Source organism: Centropristis striata, chromosome 12 (genome assembly GCF_030273125.1).
Source record: "Centropristis striata isolate RG_2023a ecotype Rhode Island chromosome 12, C.striata_1.0, whole genome shotgun sequence".
NCBI classification, from domain to species: Eukaryota; Metazoa; Chordata; class Actinopteri; order Perciformes; family Serranidae; genus Centropristis; species Centropristis striata.
The window spans coordinates 25219383-25242450 of NC_081528.1; the positions used below are offsets into that span (position 1 = coordinate 25219383).

Sequence of the window (23068 nt, forward strand, 5' to 3'; positions counted from 1 at the left end):
GTGACAGTTCCAATGTTAAAATGAACATTGCACACTGGTGTACCTGTCATTGCTGGGATATAGGGGTTAAAATAACAGTTTAGGAGTGAGAAAACTGTGGTAAAAGACTTTTTCTACAGATTGCAGAGTGTATATTGGATATCACTATAAAATATATAATTGTTCAAGATTAACACCAAGGGAGGATTGATATTGAAGCAACAGACACATTTAACGTTGCCCAATACAGGACCGGGAGACAGCATGTTATCTGTTTTTTTTTTCTCCACGTCATGCGTGAAGATGTATTTGCATGGATACTTCATTGGCATTATATATTTTTTAAGATGCATCCTGTGAGCCAAGTGTTACACACAGTTAATTTATATTTTCCCACTAGGTTCTATTAGCATTGTTGATGCACCGAACTGTCAAACATTCAAGTTTGTTTTTTAAACATATCATACAAAACGATAACAGTATAGCAAGTGGGTAACCAAGTGTTTGTCATTTCATTTTCGACCACTGATAACAAAATTTGATGATCATAATTAAATATTAAGCAAAGTATTCCAATTAGAAACGACCGAATCAACATGCATCAAATGCTCTGCAGTCTGTTTTTGAGTAAAAATCAATGCAATTGTGGCCCCCTGCCAAAATGTTCTCTTGTGCTCCTTTTTGACAGTTGAACAGTCTAAGCCAAATGGTCTCTGGTGTCTTCTGAGATTGGCGTAGTGAGCGGGAAACTAGCAATGCAAAATGTAATATATGATCAGCACCAAATTAAACTGATTGGAATTCAGAAGTTTAACAACGTTAAAATGTCTCAGATTTGTGATAAAAACATTTATTTCATGTAAGGTAATTGTTTACATACTACATACGTAAGCACATGGATGCAGTGGATTCAACAGACTTTTTTCCATTTTTGCATCTCATTTCATTTAGTGAACATTGCAATAGCAAAGGGTAGAGTTGGCCTTGAGAATGATCCCTGGCTTGTCAGCCACAAGTTATGTTTCAGTCATCTGAATGGAGAGTATGATTTTGAACCAGGGGTCCCTTGGCTTAGTAAGGAAGAGAAGAAAACAGGGAATGAGAGAAGACCTCAGGCCAAATGGGGCTCTACTCAAAGAGTTTGTGGTGTGAAGTTTTTTTCTGGCACTCATCCAAGTTATTGAGCTGCATTGGAAGGAACCTTTTTGAGGCTGAAGTTGGACCAATTCACTGCTACCTTCTGGCGAGTCTGTTTTGCAGAATCAAGGCAAAACCTAGAGGGAACAAAAACAGACAAAACAAGAGGAGGAGAAGGAGGAAGAAATAAATTCCACTGTTAGTAATGCAGTTATTGGTAATGAATACAATAGTTTAGGACAAAGCTTAGTTGAAACAGTATCCTGATACATAGCAGAGCTAGGCCTACCTTTTGAAGTATTCCACTTCCCGATCAATCTCATCCATTTCCGTTGGATCCACATCTTTAGGGAGAAATACATCATCTAGGGAATTACAACAACATGTTACATTAGCCAAGCACAACAACTTGAAAAACAATTCAAATTTTGCACACTGTTAAAAATTGCTTATTGTACCAATAGCACTGCTGGATTTTTCACCCTTGTTCTTGTTCTTCTTATTTTTCCCCTTGGCTTGCTGCTGTTGCTGCTGCCCATTTGTTGGAATGGTGGGGTTAGCTTTGCTTTCTGAATCCTCCCGACCTCCTCGTGTTTCTGTGTCACCTTTCCCTCTTTGTGCATTCGAGAGGCCACCATTTGCTGTATGTTTAGACGGCCTGCCCTCCTCAACTTTTTTGGAACCATTTCTCTGGTTGTCTGCAGAGTGCTGGGGCTGTTTGTGCCAAGCTTTTGAGCCGTTAGAAGCCGTTTCTTTGCACTCACTGCTTCTCTGTGGTTCATTTCCAGAGGCAGCTTTGGTTGGTTTGTTGGAATTTTGCTCCAACACAGATTGCTCCTGTCTTTGCTGCTGCTTTTTATTCTTCTTTGACTTTGCACCACCGTTCCCGACTGTTGTGTTCTTGGAATCGGGTGCATCCTCATTCGATTTAGCTGTAGCTTGGGCTGGCACCTGTGGCAAACTGTCAGATCCAGTGGAAGTGCATCTTTCTGGGGATCGAACCCTTATGAGCTTTGAGAGACTGGGGGTAGTGTTCAACCGCTGGATGTCTTTGGACCCAGCAGTGACCCCTGACGCTGTGGTGGTGGTGGTGGTGGTATTAGGGGATGAGACCGTGGTTGTGTCCTCCCATCCATTAACCAGGTCCAGGTGGCTCTTAAAGCTTCCCAATGAAAGAGGGGCCAAGTCAAGGTCTATCTGCTGCAAGTCAGAGGAACCATTGAGATGGGACAGTAAATGATTTCCCTCCAACGTGGCTGCCTTCTTTGGGAAGTCATTAACATCCAGATTGAGGTCGTACATGCTAAATGATGCCCGGATTGAGTCTTTGATGGTGTTCTTAATCTCTTCAAGCCGACTGGTGAGGAAACTGTTGACACGCTCAAGCTCCAGCTGAGGCCAATCCAGCAACCGACTAGCTTCTGAACCGTCAGGGATGGGCTCGTCGTCCACAGGCTCAGATGGATTGGAATGGGGGTCACTGCCTGCAGCACCCATGCCCTGCTGAGCTTTTTCCTGAAACACAAAAAGAACAGACGTGAGAGAGTGAACAGGTACACAAACTAAATGCAGTGTTATTGAGATAATACAAGTATCAAACATTAATAGTTTGTTTTTGGTAAAATATATCTGGAGAGTCTAGAGGTGGGCGATAATTCAAGATGAAAACTTATTTTCTTTTAATTGAATCAGTGTGTTACAGCTGCTTGGAGAAACATCGAAAGGAAATGACTCTAAATTTTACTCTATTTCGGTTCAAGTTCCTGCAGAGGTGCCTGTCTTTAGACAATTCAAGAATTCTTGTTAATATTATTAAGCAACGTATGAAATACAGTTTTGGTTGTTCTGCATTAGATGATAAATATTCAAATTAAAATGGAAAAAACCTCTCAAAACATTCAACCACATTGTTTCTAAAGTTACTGCACCTTCTTCTTTTGTTTGTGTCGGGCCCTTTTGGCAGCCTTGGCACTGTTGACAGGTTTGGGTTCAGAACTGTTTATGAAGTCTAGCAGCTCGTCTACGTCCCGGTTGTCGATGGCACCGGTCACTGTCAGTTCTGAATCTTGACGCTGAGGCAGCTCCTCTTTACGCCGGGTGAGACGTGAGCGGAGCTTCTCTCGGATCTCTGCGTAGTTGCGGCTGGTGGGTGCAGCTGGAGGCTGTGACGAATAATAAATAACAAAATGTTTTCATGTTAGCTTTTATATAAATGTTTAACGAGCACGTAAGAGTAAAGGGAATACAAACGCAACAACAACAATGTTTGACAGTACCGCATTGTGTCCAAAGAACTCGCAGTAGCAGCAGTCGCAGTACTTCCCGTCCTTCTGGTTGGTGGAGGAGGAGGCGCAGGAGCTCCTCTCAGAGCTGCTGTCTTCATCCTCCCCCTCCTCCAGCTCAGACGAAGGGTGGCACAACGTCCCATTAGTCATTTTGTGCCCCTTACACGCCTGGTCCCTACAAAAAAGAAACAACTGAAGTTGAGTCTCAGAGGGAATTTGTATTTTTAATCAACACAGCTACAGAAGCAGTTTCTCAGCATCACATTCTCAAGAAAAGCAGTGTTGAGATATTAATACTAACCTGCAGGCCCCAGCTGTCAAGTGGCCCACATTTGAAGGGGCCACTGTTCCCGCACTGTGTCCATTACAAGGATGGTTACAGCCCATGATAGATGTGCCCAGTTTGTTATGTTGTGTGTTCACGGCAGGAATGTGGGAGTTTTTGCACGGACTGGGCTTGTGGACAGATGTTGGGCTGTCTGGACTGGGAGAATTGAGTTTGGCTGTAGGGCCGTGGAGGTTTGGTACCAGTGGGGAGAAGGGAGCGTGGGCTGCCACACCAGTGCCAGACGAGGAGGTTACGTGGCCGTGCTGCCCAGAGTTCGGTTTTGGGGGCAGGAGGGAGGAATGCTGGGAAGACAGGCCGGTGGGACTGTTGGGGGGTACCGACAAGTCTGTGTGTTGATGGTGGTCACTGGGGTGGAAGGCTTCACCTGGACAAGGGAAAAAGTGAATAAGAATTACCTTCAGATCACAAAAGCTGAACCATCTTTTTACAGAGTGCATCAGTTTGTGTTCTGGTATGCAGTTTATTTCATGGTCTTTCTTAATACTATAAGACTTTATATACACATCCTCAAATGAGTTGGCCAGTAGGGCTGTCAAAAGTATCGATACTCAAAAAAGTATCAATACTAAAACGTCCCCCCTCCCGATGCCGAGCTGCCGACGCTGCGTCCTTCTCTCTCTCTGCCTGCACACACACAGCAACATCTTAAAGACCGACACCCTGGCCTTTACAGTGAATTTCGACAGGTGTCTTTCGTTTCAAACGTACCTATTCCTGATGTTATCGTCGCCGGTGGCCCGCATTAATGTTGGCCATGTTATTATTAGCAATTAGCCGCAGCTAGCAATTAAAGGCTGACGTCACGTTAATGATTATAAGCATCGTAAATAAATAAATCAGGCACGTAGTATGCCCATATTATGTTAATTGACATAGTGTCAGTATACATAAGCATAGAGTTAATAAGTTTGCATAATTACATACATTGGTGACTGAAAAGTGTTATTTTTTCTCTTGAAGTCCCAGAACGAAGCAGAGAAAAGTCGACCTGCAACCAAACAGCAACACACACAGCCGACTCTACCTCTTTTTTTTAATCAAGCTTTCCTAATATTGTGCACAGCATTCAACCTCAAAATATTGTTTCTTTTTGCACAACTGTTTTTAATTATAAATATTTAACCCGCGGTTCTGTTAATTTTAACATGTTGCATTTTCCTTGTTAATAAAAATATTTCTGTTAAATTTTGGGGTCTTTGTTTTTATCCTGGTGGTATCGAAAATGGTATCGAGTATCAAATATTTTCCCGAGTATCGGTATTGGGTTGAAAATTTTAGTATCGTGACAACCCTATTGACCAGTTACCATTAATGCAATTACCACTCATGTCATAAATATAAAAAAATAAAATAAACTGGTCTGGTTTTCTATAGATTAACACATTTTTTCAATGCAATTTTTTTTACATAAATACACATTTATATACATATACACCAATTACAGCTAAACCAATTTTACTTTGAAGTCATGTTCAAATACAATACAAGCACTGGCTTACCAATTCTGTTTTTCTATCTAAAAACAAGATCTGTGCAATATAATAAATCTATGTTTGTCCATTAGTGTAAATTACTCTTTAATAAAAATCATGAAATGATAAAATTGAAAAATAAATCTTTACTGAAATATGTCACATGCTATTTAAATTGATTTAATACCACTCAGAATATTCCAAGCTTTAAATGCTAATCTTGATTGTAACGGTTATTGCTTTAATTTATTTAAATTTTCTTGTTTGATTTGATAAAGTTGTATTGTATTCTTCTTTCTTTTGTTATTTGATTTCATTAAGTGGACGCCTATACTGTATGCACCTTGAAAACATTAAAACTGAGGGTTCTCCCTCACTATGTTTTCCAAGGTTTTAAAAAAAAACAGAAACAAATAATAAACAATTAACAATATTAAGCCCTAAAAGACACAGGAAATATTACCTGGTGGTGTTGGTCGACGGCACATGGTCTTGAAGTGCTTGGGAGTGGTCTTACAGAGGTCTGCTGAGGTAGACAGGGGGTTCCCAGCAGATGATCCACTGGAATTCTGGGATGACGGGTGACTGTAGGGACAGACTTTGGTGGTTCCCGACGTTTTAGCAGATTTCCCAGGCGCTTCATGAAGTCCTCTTTTCTCATGACAGGCCGACCCTGCTGTTATACCTGCAGATAGAAAAAGTTTAATGAATTTAAAGGGGACTGATGATGGACATGACAACAGTTACAATAAAGAGAAATACTTTCATATACTTTTCCATGATTTCCACAAACTTTGCCAACTCGAAAACTTGATTTAAGAATAGAACAACACAGTCATTACCATTATATGTAGTGACAAATTGTGTGAAAAATATCTTACAAAAAGCTGTCAATATTTAGAGGAACAAAGGATTTTACTGTCCATACCACAAAATGAGTTGTCCCAAGCATGTGTTTGAGAACTTTGATCAATGCCCTTTACTCAACAATTTCTAGCTGCTGAGATTTTAGTAATTCAACACTTTTCAGACTGTGGTTCTGTAAAAAAAACAATTCCATGCTCTTTGGAAGCATGTTAAGACATGTTTAACTGTCTAATGTCAATAATGTCTCACTGCGATGAGAAAGAAAACAGCATTGAAAGAGATGTTTAGCTCTAAAAAAGGATAAAAAACCTTTTAATGATGGCAAATAAAAAATTTCGGAGTGGTACAACAACATCTGAGTTATTCAACACACCATTTCTGTAGCTGCCTCCCTTACTGGCAAACACCCATTATTTCCAGTGACAGTTGATAAAATGTCACCATAATTGTTCACCAGCAAACAATAACAAACTTTCTAAAAAGAATTGAAGTAAAATAAACAATTTCAAATGAAACTTTGCCCATGCAGGAAGCTGCAGCAGCTGCACTCATTGAGCAGACATGCCTGCATGTATGATTAGTTTCACTTAACCTTTTTTAAATGCAACTTGGCAGCATGAACCTTTCGGGTATTTGCAAAACTAGAAATACAACCACATGACAGCACCAGGTAACCTCTACAAAGTAGTTTGATTAGAGCCAAGAAACAGGAAGAAAACAGACAAACGCACAGATCATAGCTGTGACATAAATGCTCTGCTTCCCATTTTAATAAACAACTGCCTTTTTCAGGCCAGGGTCAAACTGAGCTCACTTTCACATTCAATTCTCTTCTTGTGACACTTCTCTCAGGTGTCTCATACATCTAGGAAATGTTTCAGCTGGGCAGTGCACCTGAGTTACTTTGTGATAAAGTCTTATTAAACTGCTGAACAGTCAAAGAGAGTGTAATAAATAATTCTAAGATTATATCCATGTGTTTAAAAACAGGGTGAGATACATCAGGATTAAATTTAAATTTTTATTTTTTTTATTTCTTATCATATCAAAACTTCATTTTTTTTTTTTATAATAGTTATCTTAACTGGAAAATCAATAATGTGCTTATTTGGGAAAAGTCCGGTATCACAAAACACAATTCAGTTTCAGGAGGTTTGAGCAAAAAAGCTTAATATTCACAAAAACAAAATCACAACGCATGTCAGAGATGATCACTTTTCACCACTCAAGCCATGTTTTAAGGGTTAATGTTTGAGTCGTCGTGATATTGGAAAGCTGAAAGTCCAGGCATGTAATACATTCATATTAGTATGATAGAATAATCTACATTTTGCCAAATATGTCTACAAGTTTAGTGAGACAATTGCCTCTGCTTCGCTGTAATATTTCCACTGAACAGATATTTGACTCTGATTACAGCACAGCTTGCAAGCACTTCAATTTCTAGGCAAAACAGTGAGTGTTCTCCGATTGAATTAAATAAATAAAAAGAAGGGGAAATGTGTAAAAAATCAACAGCGTTTTGTTCTTGCTATTTTAGTCACAAGTCATATTCTCCAATTTCATAAAATCATCTTCATTGGAAAGTATTATTTTTAAATGTATCCCCATCACCCGAGTGCACATAATAGTTTTGACAACAAGCTCATCTTGAATGTTATTCCACCTTTCATAATGAGCTCCAAATACCTTAAGAAGTAGAGAATTGTAAGCCTCTACAAGATGCCTCTTTCTTCTCCAAAGATAAAACAGACCAACATCTGAACAAAGTGGCCAAAAGTGTATCGTACATTTATTCCAAAGCAGGCAAGCTCAAAAGCCAGCTGAAGAGCTCGGATTCTGACCAAATTTGTGTCCATTTCACAAAACTGAAACTCCCAAAACAGCCTGAAAGTAAGGTTTATAATGTTTTCAGTACCCTGTGATGACAGACCTTGTTGTGAGTGTGAAGAAGTGTTGTGGTTGCAGTGTTCCCCTCCGTTGGTGTGGGCTGAGTTCCAGAGACCTGACAGTTTGTGGGCTGACAGGAAGGAACTCGGATCCCAATCCACAGTACTTTGCTCCGGGTAACCGTTCCCACAGCTCTGGGACTTACAAGAGGAAGAGTGTGACAATGGTACCTGAACAAAAAAAAAACCCAACTGGTTAATTGCAGGGCTTTCTACAGTGGCTTACATTCTGGCTGCAAGCAACCACCAATATTATCTTGTAATATACAGTAGGCAGTGTGACAAGACAAGCAAACATCTTAAAAATGCATTAATCAAACTTGGGTTAACAACAAAAATGCAAACAGTAAAAAATAGATCATTGCAGGGGACTGATCAACAATCCCTCCTTCTGTTACTTTTTTGCTCTTCTGAACATTTGAAATTCTGAGCCAAATATCCATAAAACATCTTGAGTACCATGTTCATCTTTTGTCAAACTCAAGTATGATGATAGAGGAGTCTTCAAAATTTGCATTTCATGTAAATGATTTATGTAAAAGTCAACTTAGAAAGCAAATAGCTGCTGTTACCACATAGATACATATACAATAAGTTACTTCTGAGGAGGCACAAAGTCCTATGTGTTCAAACTTATTAAATCCAACACGACAGACAGACTGATTAATTCAGCGAGTAAGGACATGCAAATCTAATGCCTTGTATGATGAATAAAGATGAGTTTACCTCCGCCAACTGAGACCAATTGTTAAACTAAAAGTAGTAAAAAGAAGTCATGAAAAGGATCCAGACATATGACCCAAATCAGTCCCCTTTTATTTACCGGCGTTGGTTGCTCCTGGGTGCTCCGCCTCTCCTCCTCTTCCACACTTTTGCAGCAGCTCTGACATATCCACAGAGGCACCTCTCCCAGCAGGGACTGAGACAGCGAGGGCACGGCATCGGCAAGCTTACGCCCTGGCGCCTCCCGCAATAAGGCCTGGGAGAGTGCAGGCACGGCATCAGCCAGCTTGGTCCCATGGCCCCCGGGGAGTCCGTTCACAGAGCTCGCTCCCCAGTCCTTAAATTCTCGGTGGCACAGGAGGCAGCAGGTGTGCATAGGCTAGGTAGAGGAAGAGAGGATAAAGAGGTCAAGTTTTAGCCTATAATTACCAGTTAAACACTCGGAAAAAGAGGTTTCTGAATAATTGCTGCTATATTTGACAATCGCAACAAAACAAGGTGAGCAAAAATAATTATTATAATATGGGAGTGTATTTGCATTAGAGCTGCAACAACTAGTCGATTAATTGATTAGTGTAACAGCAGAAAAATAATCATGAAGTATTTTGAAAAATCCTAAGTGCAGTTTCTTGCAAAAATACTGAAAATATATTTTTTTGCGTTTATGTCAAATTCAACTGAACATCTGGATGAATTGATAATGAAAACGATTATTAGTTGCAGCCCTTATATGTTGACGTATAACCTATATGTGTTTATTGATTGTGTTTATTAATGTTTATTGGGTATACTTGGCTACAACAGATACAGTCTTATCAAAGATGCCTTTTGTACAGATGCTACATAATGTTCCCCAGTTAAAAGGTTAAAACAACACATCTCTAAAAGCAGTTGTGAGTTATAGATATAGATAACGAGATGTTGCCTCGTATCTTTTGGATATTAGATCATTTTATGATATGGTGATGACATTACCATTTACAGATAACCAGGTTGTTTAGAATCACAAAAGCACAACAAAATGCTAAGTAATGAGACGTGTCTGGACGGACATGTTACATATGTGGTATAAAATGTAATTAATCAATCCAAGCATAAGTCAGGCAGGTTGTGAGGCTCAGAGGGCAGTAAGGCATGAGTGGTCCAGCCTGCAGCGTCCCATCTTCTCTTTTAAAGGTTAGTGTTTACTCTCAACTTAGATAGCTGACGTTACTGACTCCGATTTAGCTAGGCATCACTGTCTGATAAGCGCATGCATTGAAACTTTTGACATTAGCTCCTGTCACACTCCGATAAATTAGTGCTGCACTGCAACAAACCATAAATAGTACGACAGAGTCAAATAAACACATCGAACCATGTCTGAGACTTAGCTAGCCTCATTGTGAGCTCGTTGGGTTGTATCTTCAGCTAACTAGCTGATTAGCTTGCTAGCAGCTGTTTAGCTCCTGCTGGCTGAGTGGTTCCTGTGGATGGGTTCATGTGTAGGCAGTGAGCACGTTTGCTGCACGCTAGCTGGAGCTGATAGCCCGGCTAGCCTTGTAGCTAAGGTTAGCTGGGCGGATGAAGAGTTGTAAACGCTGGATATGGGACGACCTGTCCGAGCCACAATGTCACCTGTCCGGCAAAGGAGATGGGCTGCAATGCTAGCCACACTGCCTCAACACCGCCTGCTGGGGACGAGTCTGCTCGCTAAGTTGAGCATATTATTTATTTAATTACATATCAAACGACGTGAGAGCTCACCACCCACGACTACTACATACAGATTAAATAGCTTTCAGGCAGCCAGCGGATGCATATAACTTCACCTCTGCAGGATATAGCTACATTAAATAAAAACACAAAAAGGAGGATGCTTAGATTAGCAGAGGGGTGCTAGCTCAGAGGCTAGCTAGCCTATTTAAAAGCAGCGATTGGCTTGCTGCTAGCTAACCTACCTGGTTCGCCCTGGTAGTGGCCAGCCTATCCAGCCCAGCATCTCCGCCGCCACCGTCAGCTGCATCGCCGGGAGAGACTGGGCTCTTCGGTACGGTCTGCTGTCCAGGCGCAAGCTCCTTCTGGGCGACCCCTTGCTGCTTGCTTTTCTTCCTTGCCATTACGGTGCTGTTTATAATACGCTTTGGCCAAGTTTGCACCAGTTTCGATGATTTGGATAGCACACTTTCGTTTCTTCTCGGACCTCAAAATGTTCTCTATCTCCTCCAGTCAAGACAACAGTCAATATGGCGGAGGACTGGCACACTCAGGAGTTCATAGGTTAAAGATACTGCTGGCAAAGAGGCTTCACTCCCTTACAGAGAATACAACTGAAACCTGATACGGGAAGTGAAGCCAGACACCGCCATATTTAGTAAGGGCACTCCTCCTCCCACTTTCTTCTATGTATGAAAAGACAATTAAACACTAGCTATTCAAACGATTGCTTTAGTGTTTCCGCATATTTATTGTCATTTTATGCTCGCTAAATAAAGTATGCATCTGGTATACGGCCACATGCCTTCTGTATCCAGTCTATAATGGAAAACATATATTTTTAAAGGAAAAACGTGATGGATGTAGGCTGGAGTTGAGGCAATAAATATGCAGTTTTTCCGGCGTTGGTGTATGGGGAGGGAAAGACTAAAAAAAAAAGATAAACACTAACATGTAGCTAACATTATCTTTGTATAACTATTTTTGCTCACATACGACCACCTTCTATTCTGTGTTGTTTTAGGTTTGCATATAACAGAGGCAAACATTCACAGGAACATGCAGATATCAGAAAAGCACAGGCCAGTATTAGTTACCTAAAATAATTCATATTTGAAAAATTAAGGTGCTCTGACAATGACGTTTTACGTTGTCTGCTGATGCATTCAAATGCTTTCAGAAATATTGGAATTGTTGGTTAATTGTGCCATAACGACCACTGACCCTGTTTTTTGTAGTGTCAGCTGATGAAATGGGTTTACTTGCTTACTAGATAAATGGTTAGGTTTGCCGAGGCGGAAGTGGGTATCACTCTCATATATATTTTAATTGCTTTTTGGCCGATATAAGGGTACAAGGCTACTGGAAACCGCCAGTAACAGAGGTATGTTTTCCCCAGATACTTGCATATACCTGCACTACACACCACCACCAATGGACCAACTATAGTACAAGAGTGAAAACGATTTTATTTACGTTAGTAGTAAATAGTATATAGTGTTTGTGACATTATTTTCAGTTAATAGACCCTTTCTTAATTGGCTTACTTGTTATTGTCACGCTTTAAAAACTTTTTAATGAATATGGCATCAACATAACTTCTCTCTTATCATAGAAATAAACAAACATAGCCTAATTCTTAATGTGGTCCTTTTTGTAATAATATCCAACCAGGTTGGTGTCCGCCGAATCGTAATTATGACGGTAGTCACTAAAATGTCCGAGCTTACGTGCAGCACGTGAACTAGCATCAGTGTTGAGGCTCTGTGGATTGAGGACGTAGCACAGACTGCTTCATTTACTTCAAGCTACTGACGCTTACACCACAGTAGGTTGTTTACCCGCGGTTGTTTTATTTCAACAATCATAATAATGGACGGAAACATTTGCAACATCCAGGTGCTTCTTCGGGCTGCTGAATTTCTGGAAAGAAGAGAAAGAGGTAAGTGCTTTTTATGATAACTGTCAATCTATAGGGGAGGAAGTTGCTTATTGTTAAAACAACAAAATGCACAATGAAGCGACTGCAACTATACATGCAAAACATCATATAGAGACACAATGCAAGTACATTGTTCGAGAAATCCTCAATATTCTTTCTAGGAGGTTATTTTTGGCGATCTTTGTCATTTGACTCAGTGACCTACATATCGGACGCATCATTGTACTCAAAGGCGCCAATCTGATCCGATTTGAAAATGGATCCTAGTAGCGGCGAGCGCCCATTACGATGAATGAAAGTGAGACAGGAGAATATCAATACTTCAAGTTTTACACATTTTATTGTGTATTTCTGCCTGTGAGGCTACACAGAGTAATTGTATGGTAGTGAATAGGTGGTGTGTGATGGCGCCAAAACAAAACGTCCAGCTGATGACAGCAGTCGGTCGCTTTTGTCCTTCTCCTATTACGCCCTTTGGAAGAGATAATAGATGAGATGATAAATGTTGACTTGTAGCACTGCTGTCCACTAACGTTAATAATTTGAAGGCTGTATATTTAACATTGCTGCCATTGGATTTACGATTATTTTCTTACAAAGCTGTGATGTATTTTTTCTTCACAGAAGCAGAACACGGATATGCTTCAGCCCTGCCTCTAAGTCCAGATCCCTCTGACAAGAGAAGCAAGAAGAATAAAAAGATATCTCCTGGTGGCAATAGGTGAATACATTGCATAATAGACAACTGACAAAAGGGTGTGGTTGTGAAGTCGGACTTTCAGTTTTGACAAAGCACCCTTTCAACAACAATGCCCCGAAAACTCTCATTGTTAAGCAGCATTTATTGTCATGAATGTCTTTCATAACTGTCCCTTTCTGTAACTGCAGGTCAGTTCACAACGAGCTGGAAAAAAACAGGTAATTAGTTGTAATAAACAAATAATATGACTTTTTCAAATTCTGTCATCACAAAAGACACTTTTTATGGTGGCCAAGTGGAAAAAGCAACAATCTCATGCAGACTGTTTTCACTTATACGGATTGACTAAATCTGTTTTTGCTTGTTGTGCACTGTAGACGGGCTCAGCTGAGGTACTGCCTGGAGCAACTCAAGAAGCAAGTTCCTCTGTCATCTGACTCGATGAGGAATACCACGCTCAACCTGCTGAGACGAGCACAACTTCACATAAAGGTACACACGACATCACACTGATAGTATCCTGGTTGAGAGCACAGTGATTGAAGACTCTTTGTCCTTTTCGTGTGTTTTTGCTGCTGCGCTCTGTGGTCTCCAAATGATGCCTAAGGTTTGGTTTCCCTTTTAGTCCACTGCTGACTTGTCTTTCTCTCTGCTTTCTCATTTCAGAAGCTGCAGGAGCAGGATGAGCGTGCAGAGCAGGTGAAGGGTCGCCTGCGCTGGGAGCAGAGAGAGCTGCGGGTTCGGCTGGAGCAGCTGCAGAGAGGAACAGAGAGGATGAGGAACGACAGTCAGGGGTCGACCATGTCCTCCGAGAGGTCCGACTCCGACAGAGGTACGTTTACAGTCACAGTAATACTTCTCCTTTTTATAGCTTAAAGTGTGATTATAGGTTTGGCTTCAACAAGTTAATCAATAACTGCCTGAAGTTGTAACAAAGGCTATATAAAAAAAGAAACCAGTGAATAAAAATTCTCAATGTCTCTAATGACTTGTAGTTAACACATTTAGTTAATTAAACAATAGCATAGTGTATTCATTAAGGGTTTAAATTACAAGTTTCATCACAATAACATATTGATTCTTTGGACAACAATATGATATTTGCTGATATCAGAGAGTGAACCACGATACAGTTTTGATCTGACTCCATTCAGGGGCCTGCACTCCTGAAGTGAATATGAGACAGTATCATATGTCTATAACACAGCCAGTGACACATTAACTCATAAAAAGCAATTGAAAAATGATTTGACAATTTTATTACTGAGCTCTTCCAGACATTTAAATGAAAAACAGTCTATTGTTTTTAATAAAAAGACTAAATATAAAGTGAACATTTCAAAATTAAGGTATTTTGTTAGACATATGATTTTATTAGTGATAGTGACAGAGAGGAGAAACGAGAGAGAGGGGAAGACCTGCAGCAAAGGGCAAACTCTTAGCCTTAATGGTATATTTAAGACAATGGTACAAATGTATATTTTCACTTTGCATCAATAACATAGGATCATTTAATCGATTTATCGTTACACCCCCACTACTCCATAACAGTAGTTTAGGATTTTAACATTTTACTAATATGTGATGATATTTTCTGAATATTGAATCATCAGAATTCTGTTGTCTAAGTGATTTAAATCAAAAAAGTGTCAAAAGTAGAGTTGTATTTCAGACTTCTGATGAGTTTTGTCTTTCTGTTGTAAAATTTAGTTGATATTCTGCGGGTTTTTTTCTTCTTACATTTTCCATATTGTGAGAAATATCATGATGTCACTGACTGCATTTACATGGCCCAGCCCTGGTTTGCAAGTTAAATGTGACAAGGGAATTTTCTCACATTTCTTTCCTTTTGATTTATCACCTTACAGAGGATGTGGAGGTTGACGTGGAAAGCATCGTGTTCGACTGTGTGGACTCTGATGGACTGAGCATTGCGCACACTGGTGCAGACCACTGTTACTCCAGCATGGACAAAGCCTGGCTATGACGGCAGTAAACATACGGTAACTCGTTTCATGTCACTAGGCGGACAGGAGGAGGAGAAAAAAACATTCCAAAAAGAAGCCAACGGAGGAACAGGGAGAATCGAGAAAGATGTTACTGTACAACTCAACACAGTTTTTTATGTACAGAAGGAATAATTTTTGACATTCTCTTTTCACAATATGTCAGACTACAAGCTAAACGATAATGCTCTGAATGAGCTGTGTCCATTTTGCACTGAATAGCAGTTAAAACCTCTGGGCTGGGATGGATGTAACATACGCATATACAGTATATTTTCTAGGCATCTCTCTCCTAAGCCACAACATGTCTGTAACTTAATCTGCTCATTCATCTTTACAGGGCTTATCATTTGTCTTTAAGGGCTTTTCAAAATCAAAATAGGGGCTTTTTATTCAAGCCTTTTAACTTATTATTTACTTCAGTATGTACTGTACTGACTTCTGCCTTAAATCAGATTTGGTCTAGTATCCCATACAGCTTTCTTTAGCACTAAGTTCATTTTTCAGTAATGCCACGTGTAGCATGCACTTAAACATCACTCCGTGCTATGTTTTTCATGATTGTCCTATTATGTAAGTTCAGTCCTGTATTTTCCTTTTGTTGCACAAAACGTCCACTCGTAGCACTTGTTTTGTCTCAAAAAGATTGTGGGTATATCAAAAATGAAAACAGCGAACAGAATGAACTGGTCATATTTGCACATTTATATGCAGCAATTAAGTAACTGTGGCAATTAGTCATTTGGTGTATTTGTACACAATTCAGTTTGTGATCAAGTGCAAGAATTTTGGTGCCTGTGTTAAAATAGTGAAAGCATTTGGAGAGAGGTATTATGAGTTGCAGTTTTATTCACTAATATTAACTTCTTAGAAGTGTTCATTATCACAACTGTACACTTCATTGCTTGTGCATTTCTTGATATAAATGTTAATTATGCATGCAGCAAATTCACCACAGTCAGGCAGGTAATGTCAACTTGTAGTAATTATGCAATTTATGCTGTATTACAAGTATGTATCATATTCATTGCTATATATTTAATAACTGAAGGTGCTTTTTCCTTCACTTTTGTATATGCAAGATGCCTTATTACCTTTTAATAGTATGTATGCATTCATCTGTCTCTTCGCCCAGTAATATAATGTAGCATTTTTGTACTGGTGTAAGCTTTTTTATTGAATAAATATTTTCTATATTTATGTGCTGTTTCAGATTTTTACTGGACCTTGAGACTTTTTGTTCTGCTTGTCCTTTTGGACATAGTTAATTGAAAATTGGACAAAGACAGTATCTTAAGTTCAAACTGATAAATTTAGTTTAAAAAAAATACACGATTTATGAATTTGATGCATCCTGTTTTATTTTGAGCTCAACTTCTTTGGATTGGGGTTTAAAAAAATGAGGCAATCACACTTTTGTTGCCCCCTTAGTGTTTTATGGGGAAACTACCCTTATTTATGGGGTCATTTTGCCCTTTTATTTCTGACAATGTGTACAACCTAAGATGGATTTTTCTTTGTTTTACTTGCATATTTGTTAGAGGTTACCTTATGTAATAATGACAAGACAAAAGCAAAGAACAGGAAACTCAAAATTAAACATAATTTAGTGTTGCAGAAATCTAGCAACCCCTCAGATTTGTCCTGCAACCCCTTCTGGGTGTCCAGTCTGCAGGTTTGGAACCACCAATGTAACTATACAGAGATCACATTTATTCAAAGACATCACAGCACAACGGTTACAAAGGAACTGTCCATTTATTGACAAGCTGATTTAGTTGATACAATAAGAGCACATTGTTTAATGGGTTGTATCATCAGGCTGAAACTGAATGTACAATACAAGGTCACATTTCTGCCTTTGTACACATACTTTAAATTTTGGCATAGACACTGATGTCCATGACAAGCAAATCTTAGTTTAAATGCTAAGTGAGTGTTTCTTATCAAGCTATGACTGCCAACAATATGGACCCTTCTTCAGTCAATGAACTTCAACTTGAAGTAATCAGTCGTGGTAGGGTGATTAAGGTGTGATTGGGTGGACTTTAAGGTATAACATAATTGAGGCAAATCGTACAACTGCAGTAAATCATACACATTAATTGCATTGATCAGATATTTCGTGCTATGCTAACTTTAGCTTCCGAACAAAAAGCTGTAAATACAAAGCTATAGCAAAACAACATGACATACTAACAGGAACAGAAGAAAGAGTAAACTTTGTTGATGGGCACACAGGGTGAGCAAAGATCTGAGGAAGAGATTCAAGCTTGGCAGAGTGCTATTATTATTTTATGGCACCCAGAGCCATATTCAACCTTTAAGATTTCTATCTATGGTAAATAATGAGATGATCTGGTATCAAAGGTACAGTATATTCCAGGAAGCTGGAACAGGCTCCTGAACCCAGCTCAGGCCTTTTATGGTCCACCCACCATTTCAGTTGGAGGCTTCCTCATAGAGGTCAGGTGTCTGCCCATGACCAGGATCGATTTCTCTTAACCCAATGCTCGACTGCACCATGAGGGGAGAGTAAAGAGAAATCCGTTCCCAGTGTCGGTGGCAAAAGAACTGGTGATCTGTGCAGCTCATCACACATATTGTTTCTTTTGCGCCTGTGAGGCGAGGTCTTTGGCTTTCTCCTTAGCTGCCAGTGCTGTCTCTCTTGCTCGCTCCGTAGCAGTTTCTGCTAAGGTTCTTGAAGGAGTTTCACCTAGAAAAGTCACAACATACTGGTTATAATGTCTGTAGAAATATGTGTTAGAAAACCTATGCTATCACTTAATAGTTGTGATTGTGTAATAAACAACAAGTCACCTGACAGAATTTTAAAAATATCATCTGCAGTGACTTTAAGCTTATTATTAGTTTGCCTATGTATTCAGTGCCTTTACTTTGTTTAGACTCAACTGCCACAACAGTGACTGAAAATTTACAGCACATTTTTCCAGTTTAGATTTTTAAAACACACAGTATGTAATTTCTGCTGCTGGAGATCTCTCAATGTGTGATCATGGGATTTTTTGTATTCAGTGTTAAACAACCTTCATTGCCATTGAAAATGTATCTGATGTGATTCAGGCAGAAATAATGTTTAAGGGTGATTTAATGTATTCAAATGTTATTCATGGAATGTCATTTCATTCTTATTAGAGCCACGAGTATCATTAGCTAATATAATGTTACTTTGCTAATTTTCGATTAGATGAGTTGACTACTACTGCTAAGCTTATGTGGCAAATTCAATTGTAGGGTAGCCCAGCGAAGTTATCCATGGTCAAAACTATAAAATATATGAGCATGTTAAAACATTAAAATGTACAGGTACTCTGAGATGCACCTTCTGATGTTTCCCTTAAAACAACTACATGGAGTGAAGTTTGTATGACGCTGTCGACCACTGACCAAAAAAACACAGTTTCACTGAATAAAATTACAACTTCCTCTGGTCTTTAACATTTTTTATAAATATGGCACCATTACAGCCAACCTAAATATATTAACTTTTTAAAATAAAAGGTATGTAGACATATCACTGAAGTTCCCCCTCATTTACAAGAGCGTTATTTGCATATTTTGTACGTTTTGTGGCCCCCCAAAGATAAAAGTTCCCAAACCTTTCCTGTCATACCGCCTTTAAAAATGCTTAGGCAAATTAATAGTATTGCTCACTGTGCATCATCCAATTTTCCCAACCACTTTACTGTTAACCTGAATCATCAGAGCATTTGTGCTTTTTCATTAAAGATATTTTCACTTGTCTCATCAGGAATAGCACAGGTGTTTCTAACAAAATTAACAATGGGTTCTTTCCAGCATTTAATGCAATGCACTTGTTTTTTTAATGTTATTATTGAAAACTTACCTTGCATTTTGGCCAGCACATATTCAAACCCTTTCATGGTCTTTGTAACACTGGTCTTGAATCTTGCTAAACCAAATTCCTGGAAAGAGATGACACAGAGTCAACCAAGACAAATAGAACAACTTAAATAGTGTCAATAACCTATAACTTACATCATGACATATGTACTAACACACCTCACCGCAGGAGAACAATAAAAAAAAAAAACCCACTTTGATTCAGTCATAAATCTTTCAACAGCCCAGTCTTGGCAGAACGCTTCAGCTGCTCAGCTGTTGCATCTTAACATTGTGTATTATGTTACCAATTACAGAATGAAAGATGGGTGGGTGAGTCTCCCTTACAGACGTTTACAGCACTTTCCCCGAGCGGTTACGTAGTGTGGCACTCCCCTTTACTCTACTGACCTGAATAGCTCTGGAGAGCCCGTACACATTGGAAGAGATCCAAGCTTCTCTTTTTATCTGCGTCCAGCTGCCATTGTCAGGGTTAATTTGGTACTTGCAGCGCTCTTCAACAGACTGGAACAGAGAGGAAAAACAAAACAAAAGCAACATGAGACCATGTTATTACTTTATGCAATGCTGAGTGCCTTCGGAAGCAAACGCTGAGGTACCATGAGGCGAGCGTGGCTGATGTTCCATGTTAGTGTGGTCATGGTCCTTTTCTGAGGGTCCACAATAGAATCCTCAACGATGTATGCCGAGCTGGACATTTTCTTTGGAAGGTATGGTTCCATCCATCGAGGCGATCGGCTCGTTTTGGTCAACAGACGTCTGGAAATGAGGCAGTTGGATGGAGTAACCTCTCGGAAAATGATGTCCTCGGTCAAAACATGGTTACTGTGGGAGAGAAGGGAAAGCTGTGGATCAATACAAAACCTCTGTGTACGGCTTATAAATACTTCTGTCAATTGTTTTCTTAATTTAATTATGTTTGAACAAAGTGACAAAATGGGGAGAAATCCACATTACACATCCCCAAAGCTCAAAGATTTAGTTTTGTACAACCAATAGACGAAAAACCTTAAAAATATCATATTAATAATGACATAAAAAAAGAAGCAACAAATACTTGCAAACAAGAAAATGAAGAAGCAACTATTACTAAAACCATTGTTAAAATTGTTGGGAGATTTTTTTTCTCTGTTGATCACTTTTCATTTAAGATAGAGCTGTAACTAATGATTAAAAATTATTATCGTAGAATTATTTATTTGATTAATCAATTTGTCATTTGGGCTAAAAAATGCCTCTCACAATTCCCCAAAGCCCAAATTGACTTACAAGTCGCTTTTTTTCTGATCAACAGTCAAAAACAAAAAGAAATGCAATCTACCATTTCACTAAGAGACCCAGCAAATATTCCCTGCTGTGAAGCTGGGACAAGAATACTTCTGAATTAGTTTTTTTTTTTTTAAATGTTTGCCTGTCGATATATAAAACAAGTAACCGTTCCAGCTGTGACATTTACAACAACAGTGCTTGAACTTGAGTAAAAAAAACAACATCAACTTTAAACATGCTCCACTACAGGGAAAGTCGAATTGATTTGAATTTGTAGAAGTACAAAAGTAGAAGTCTAAACAACATAATAAAGGTAAAATTTCGTATCAAGTGATGTAGTAATGTTACATCACATTATTCATGTATTATTATTGATATTGATTGATATTGTTAGTCATATTATATCAGCTAACCATATGTTTAATGTATAAAATCATACAGAACTATCTGAAATGTAGAGTACTAGAAGTATAAGGTACCTTCAAATAAGGATATTGAAGTAAAGTACAAGTACCTCAAAACTACACCTTATTATACTTCCTTTGGACTGAAGGATTTGGAAAAAAACATCTCATTGTTATTATGTTGACTGATGTTACAGCTACTGATTCATGATATTGAAGGGAATATATTTTTTCTGATTTTCATTTATAGGCCTTGACATCTCTGATGCATCACAATACTTAACTCAGAATTGTATCTTGACACATATTGTGCTTCCTGTGATATAAATATTTCAGTAATTCATATATTTGATTTCTGTAACATTAATTCTTTCTACAAGCTATTTTCACTGACACAGTGTGTCTCGTTATATGGGATAACCATATGTTTAATATGTAAAAGCATTAGCTTCAAAGTAATTCACATCTGAAATGTACTGGAGCTGAGGTATAAGGTAACATACAATCAAAAAGGGAAGTAAAGTGCAAGTTTGTCAACACTATACACTGCGGAAGTAAACACCCATAATTACTTTCCACACTGTTTTACCTTCATGAGAATACAAAAGATGACAGATGACCCCAATTAAGCAATGCATTTTGTATAAAGATGCTTATCGTCACCCTGTTAAAATAATCGCCTAACTAATTTTTTCAAGTTTTGCAGGAAACACAAAAAACTTCACCAAAAGCGTAACATATGACATTTATTGATAATTTCATTCAAAAAGGATGTAACAAAGGATGGCTATTGGCATAGTAATAACACTGTGTGTACATTATGTAACTTAAGAGAAATAAACGACTTAGGCAATTTGTTGAACATGCCTTTGTGACTTAAGCAAGATATGATAACACTTTATTTTGAAGATGTCTACATGACAAGTATCATGAGCATTAATGTTACTTCAAAGTGTCATTAATGTTCATGACACATCCCATGTCACGTTTCTGACACGCTCATGTCACTCTTATGTAGACACCTTCAAAATAAAAAGTTACCATATCTTGCTTAAGTCACAAAGGCATGTTCAAAAAATTGCCTAAGTCACATTTTATTTTGACTTAGGCATAATAAATCCGCTTAAGTCACACACTTGACATAGGCCATTATCTTAAAGGGGTAAAATCACATGATCCGATTAATTGAGGATGTAGGCGATTTTACCATAGGTGGCCGGCATCATGAGGAGATGATTTAAGCAAAAAAAAAAAACAACAAAAAACAATTTTGACGAAAAATTACTTACTTAAAAATAATTTTAACAGTGTGACGTTATGCAATATTTATTTATGTATTTATATTGTAGCCAGACTCCTCACCTGTACGGGTTGGGATATCGTTGCCAGAAAGCAACACAAACTTGGTCCCAGCTGCTTTTCAGCAAACCTGCGCAGCAGAAATACTTCACCATTGTTCCCTGCGTTTACTCTGGCAAAACCCTGCAGAGATACAGAACAAACAGAACGTGCGAGTTTACTGTAATTATGCAAGTAGTTTTCAAGTGAAAGTCCAGTGCAGGACGACCTCGAGGCTATTGTTAATGTAAACACAAAGGGGTCGAGTTTGTACAGTTTCAACAAGTGAGGAAGTTCATGTTTCAAGTGTCAACAAGCAGGACGAGTAAGTTACAAATTAAGAATATGGGTGAATTGTATCATTTATGCTTGTTGAAATACATCTAGCTTAAAATAAATGCACAGCCGTTCACAACGATAGACATTTACCAGAAGTTTCCAGTTAAAAGTTACGTGACAGCTGTCAAGTCAGGTAAAAATAAAACATTACATCATAAATGCCAGGCAGAGTCTTTGTGGTATGGTTAAGAAAATGTAATGTGGCTAACATTATGAGCAAAGACTGAGGAATAATGACTAACATCATGATATACCTCATCATGTACTGCCAAAGTCTCACGTCCGCACTCCTTAGCTTCCGCGTTAGCATGAGCTAGCTTAGCATGAAGCAAACCTTATGAATGAATGGCACTCAACGGCCCAGACATTTATTTGACCCACATTCAATAAGCAAAATGATGCGTTCATATAAAAGGCACACATGATTACCTGTAAGGCGACAACATTCAAAAGACGAGTATTTTCATGTTATACTCCTGTACTTCAGCATGCGGCCACCGACAAATTATGTCAAATGTGACAGAGGGAAGGTCAAGCATTGACGTCACGTCCGGTAGATGGAGCCCATGCGATATCCACTTTGAACACTAGAGGGCAGCAGGTGATTGTGCAAAATGCAACACAGCATATATTTATCTGAGAATGGATTTTGATCAGCGATTTTGGGTCAAATGTCATGTAATGTTGTCAAAACAACTAAAGTGGCGTCTGTATGGCTGCTAAAATGTG

General features: G+C 38.7%; 3 protein-coding genes across 3 annotated transcripts; 1 reads left to right on the forward strand and 2 right to left on the reverse strand.

Moving 5' to 3' along the window:
* Positions 1–222: 222 nt before the first annotated feature.
* fam193b (family with sequence similarity 193 member B) lies at positions 223–11028 on the reverse strand. The gene is made up of 10 exons (XM_059346714.1): positions 10702–11028; positions 8862–9140; positions 8023–8209; positions 5686–5907; positions 3703–4114; positions 3393–3576; positions 3045–3278; positions 1575–2631; positions 1406–1481; positions 223–1253 (listed from the first exon to the last, which is right to left on the reverse strand). The coding sequence occupies exons 1-10, from the start codon at positions 10858–10860 to the stop codon at positions 1157–1159; spliced, it is 2907 nt and encodes a 968-aa protein (XP_059202697.1). The 5' UTR covers positions 10861–11028; the 3' UTR covers positions 223–1156.
* A 1228-nt stretch (positions 11029–12256) lies between these two features.
* On the forward strand, positions 12257–16408 carry mxd3 (MAX dimerization protein 3). Its single transcript, XM_059346672.1, has 6 exons — positions 12257–12398; positions 13023–13119; positions 13287–13316; positions 13476–13590; positions 13765–13930; positions 14967–16408. Exons 1-6 carry the CDS (start codon positions 12329–12331, stop codon positions 15083–15085), a joined length of 597 nt encoding a protein of 198 aa, XP_059202655.1. The 5' UTR covers positions 12257–12328; the 3' UTR covers positions 15086–16408.
* Positions 16409–16843: 435 nt separating this feature from the next.
* prelid1a (PRELI domain containing 1a) lies at positions 16844–22858 on the reverse strand. The gene is made up of 6 exons (XM_059346671.1): positions 22769–22858; positions 22025–22144; positions 19589–19814; positions 19380–19493; positions 18973–19051; positions 16844–17820 (listed from the first exon to the last, which is right to left on the reverse strand). The coding sequence occupies exons 2-6, from the start codon at positions 22114–22116 to the stop codon at positions 17699–17701; spliced, it is 633 nt and encodes a 210-aa protein (XP_059202654.1). The 5' UTR covers positions 22117–22144; positions 22769–22858; the 3' UTR covers positions 16844–17698.
* Between the last annotated feature and the right edge of the window lie 210 nt (positions 22859–23068).

Coding starts and splice junctions, on each gene's coding strand:
- fam193b (XM_059346714.1), bottom strand. CDS start 10,860: ATGGCAAGGAAGAAAAGCAAGCAGCAAGGGGTCGCCCAGAAGGAGCTT. Junction 4,115..5,685: donor CCGTCGACCAACACCACCAG/GTAATATTTCCT, acceptor TCCCTTGTCCAG/GTGAAGCCTTCCACCCCAGT. Junction 3,279..3,392: donor AGTTCTTTGGACACAATGCG/GTACTGTCAAAC, acceptor TATTCGTCACAG/CCTCCAGCTGCACCCACCAG.
- mxd3 (XM_059346672.1), top strand. CDS start 12,329: ATGGACGGAAACATTTGCAACATCCAGGTGCTTCTTCGGGCTGCTGAA. Junction 13,120..13,286: donor ATATCTCCTGGTGGCAATAG/GTGAATACATTG, acceptor CTGTAACTGCAG/GTCAGTTCACAACGAGCTGG. Junction 13,591..13,764: donor GAGCACAACTTCACATAAAG/GTACACACGACA, acceptor TTCTCATTTCAG/AAGCTGCAGGAGCAGGATGA.
- prelid1a (XM_059346671.1), bottom strand. CDS start 22,116: ATGGTGAAGTATTTCTGCTGCGCAGGTTTGCTGAAAAGCAGCTGGGAC. Junction 19,494..19,588: donor TCAGCCACGCTCGCCTCATG/GTACCTCAGCGT, acceptor TCTCTGTTCCAG/TCTGTTGAAGAGCGCTGCAA. Junction 17,821..18,972: donor TGTGCTGGCCAAAATGCAAG/GTAAGTTTTCAA, acceptor TGACTTTTCTAG/GTGAAACTCCTTCAAGAACC.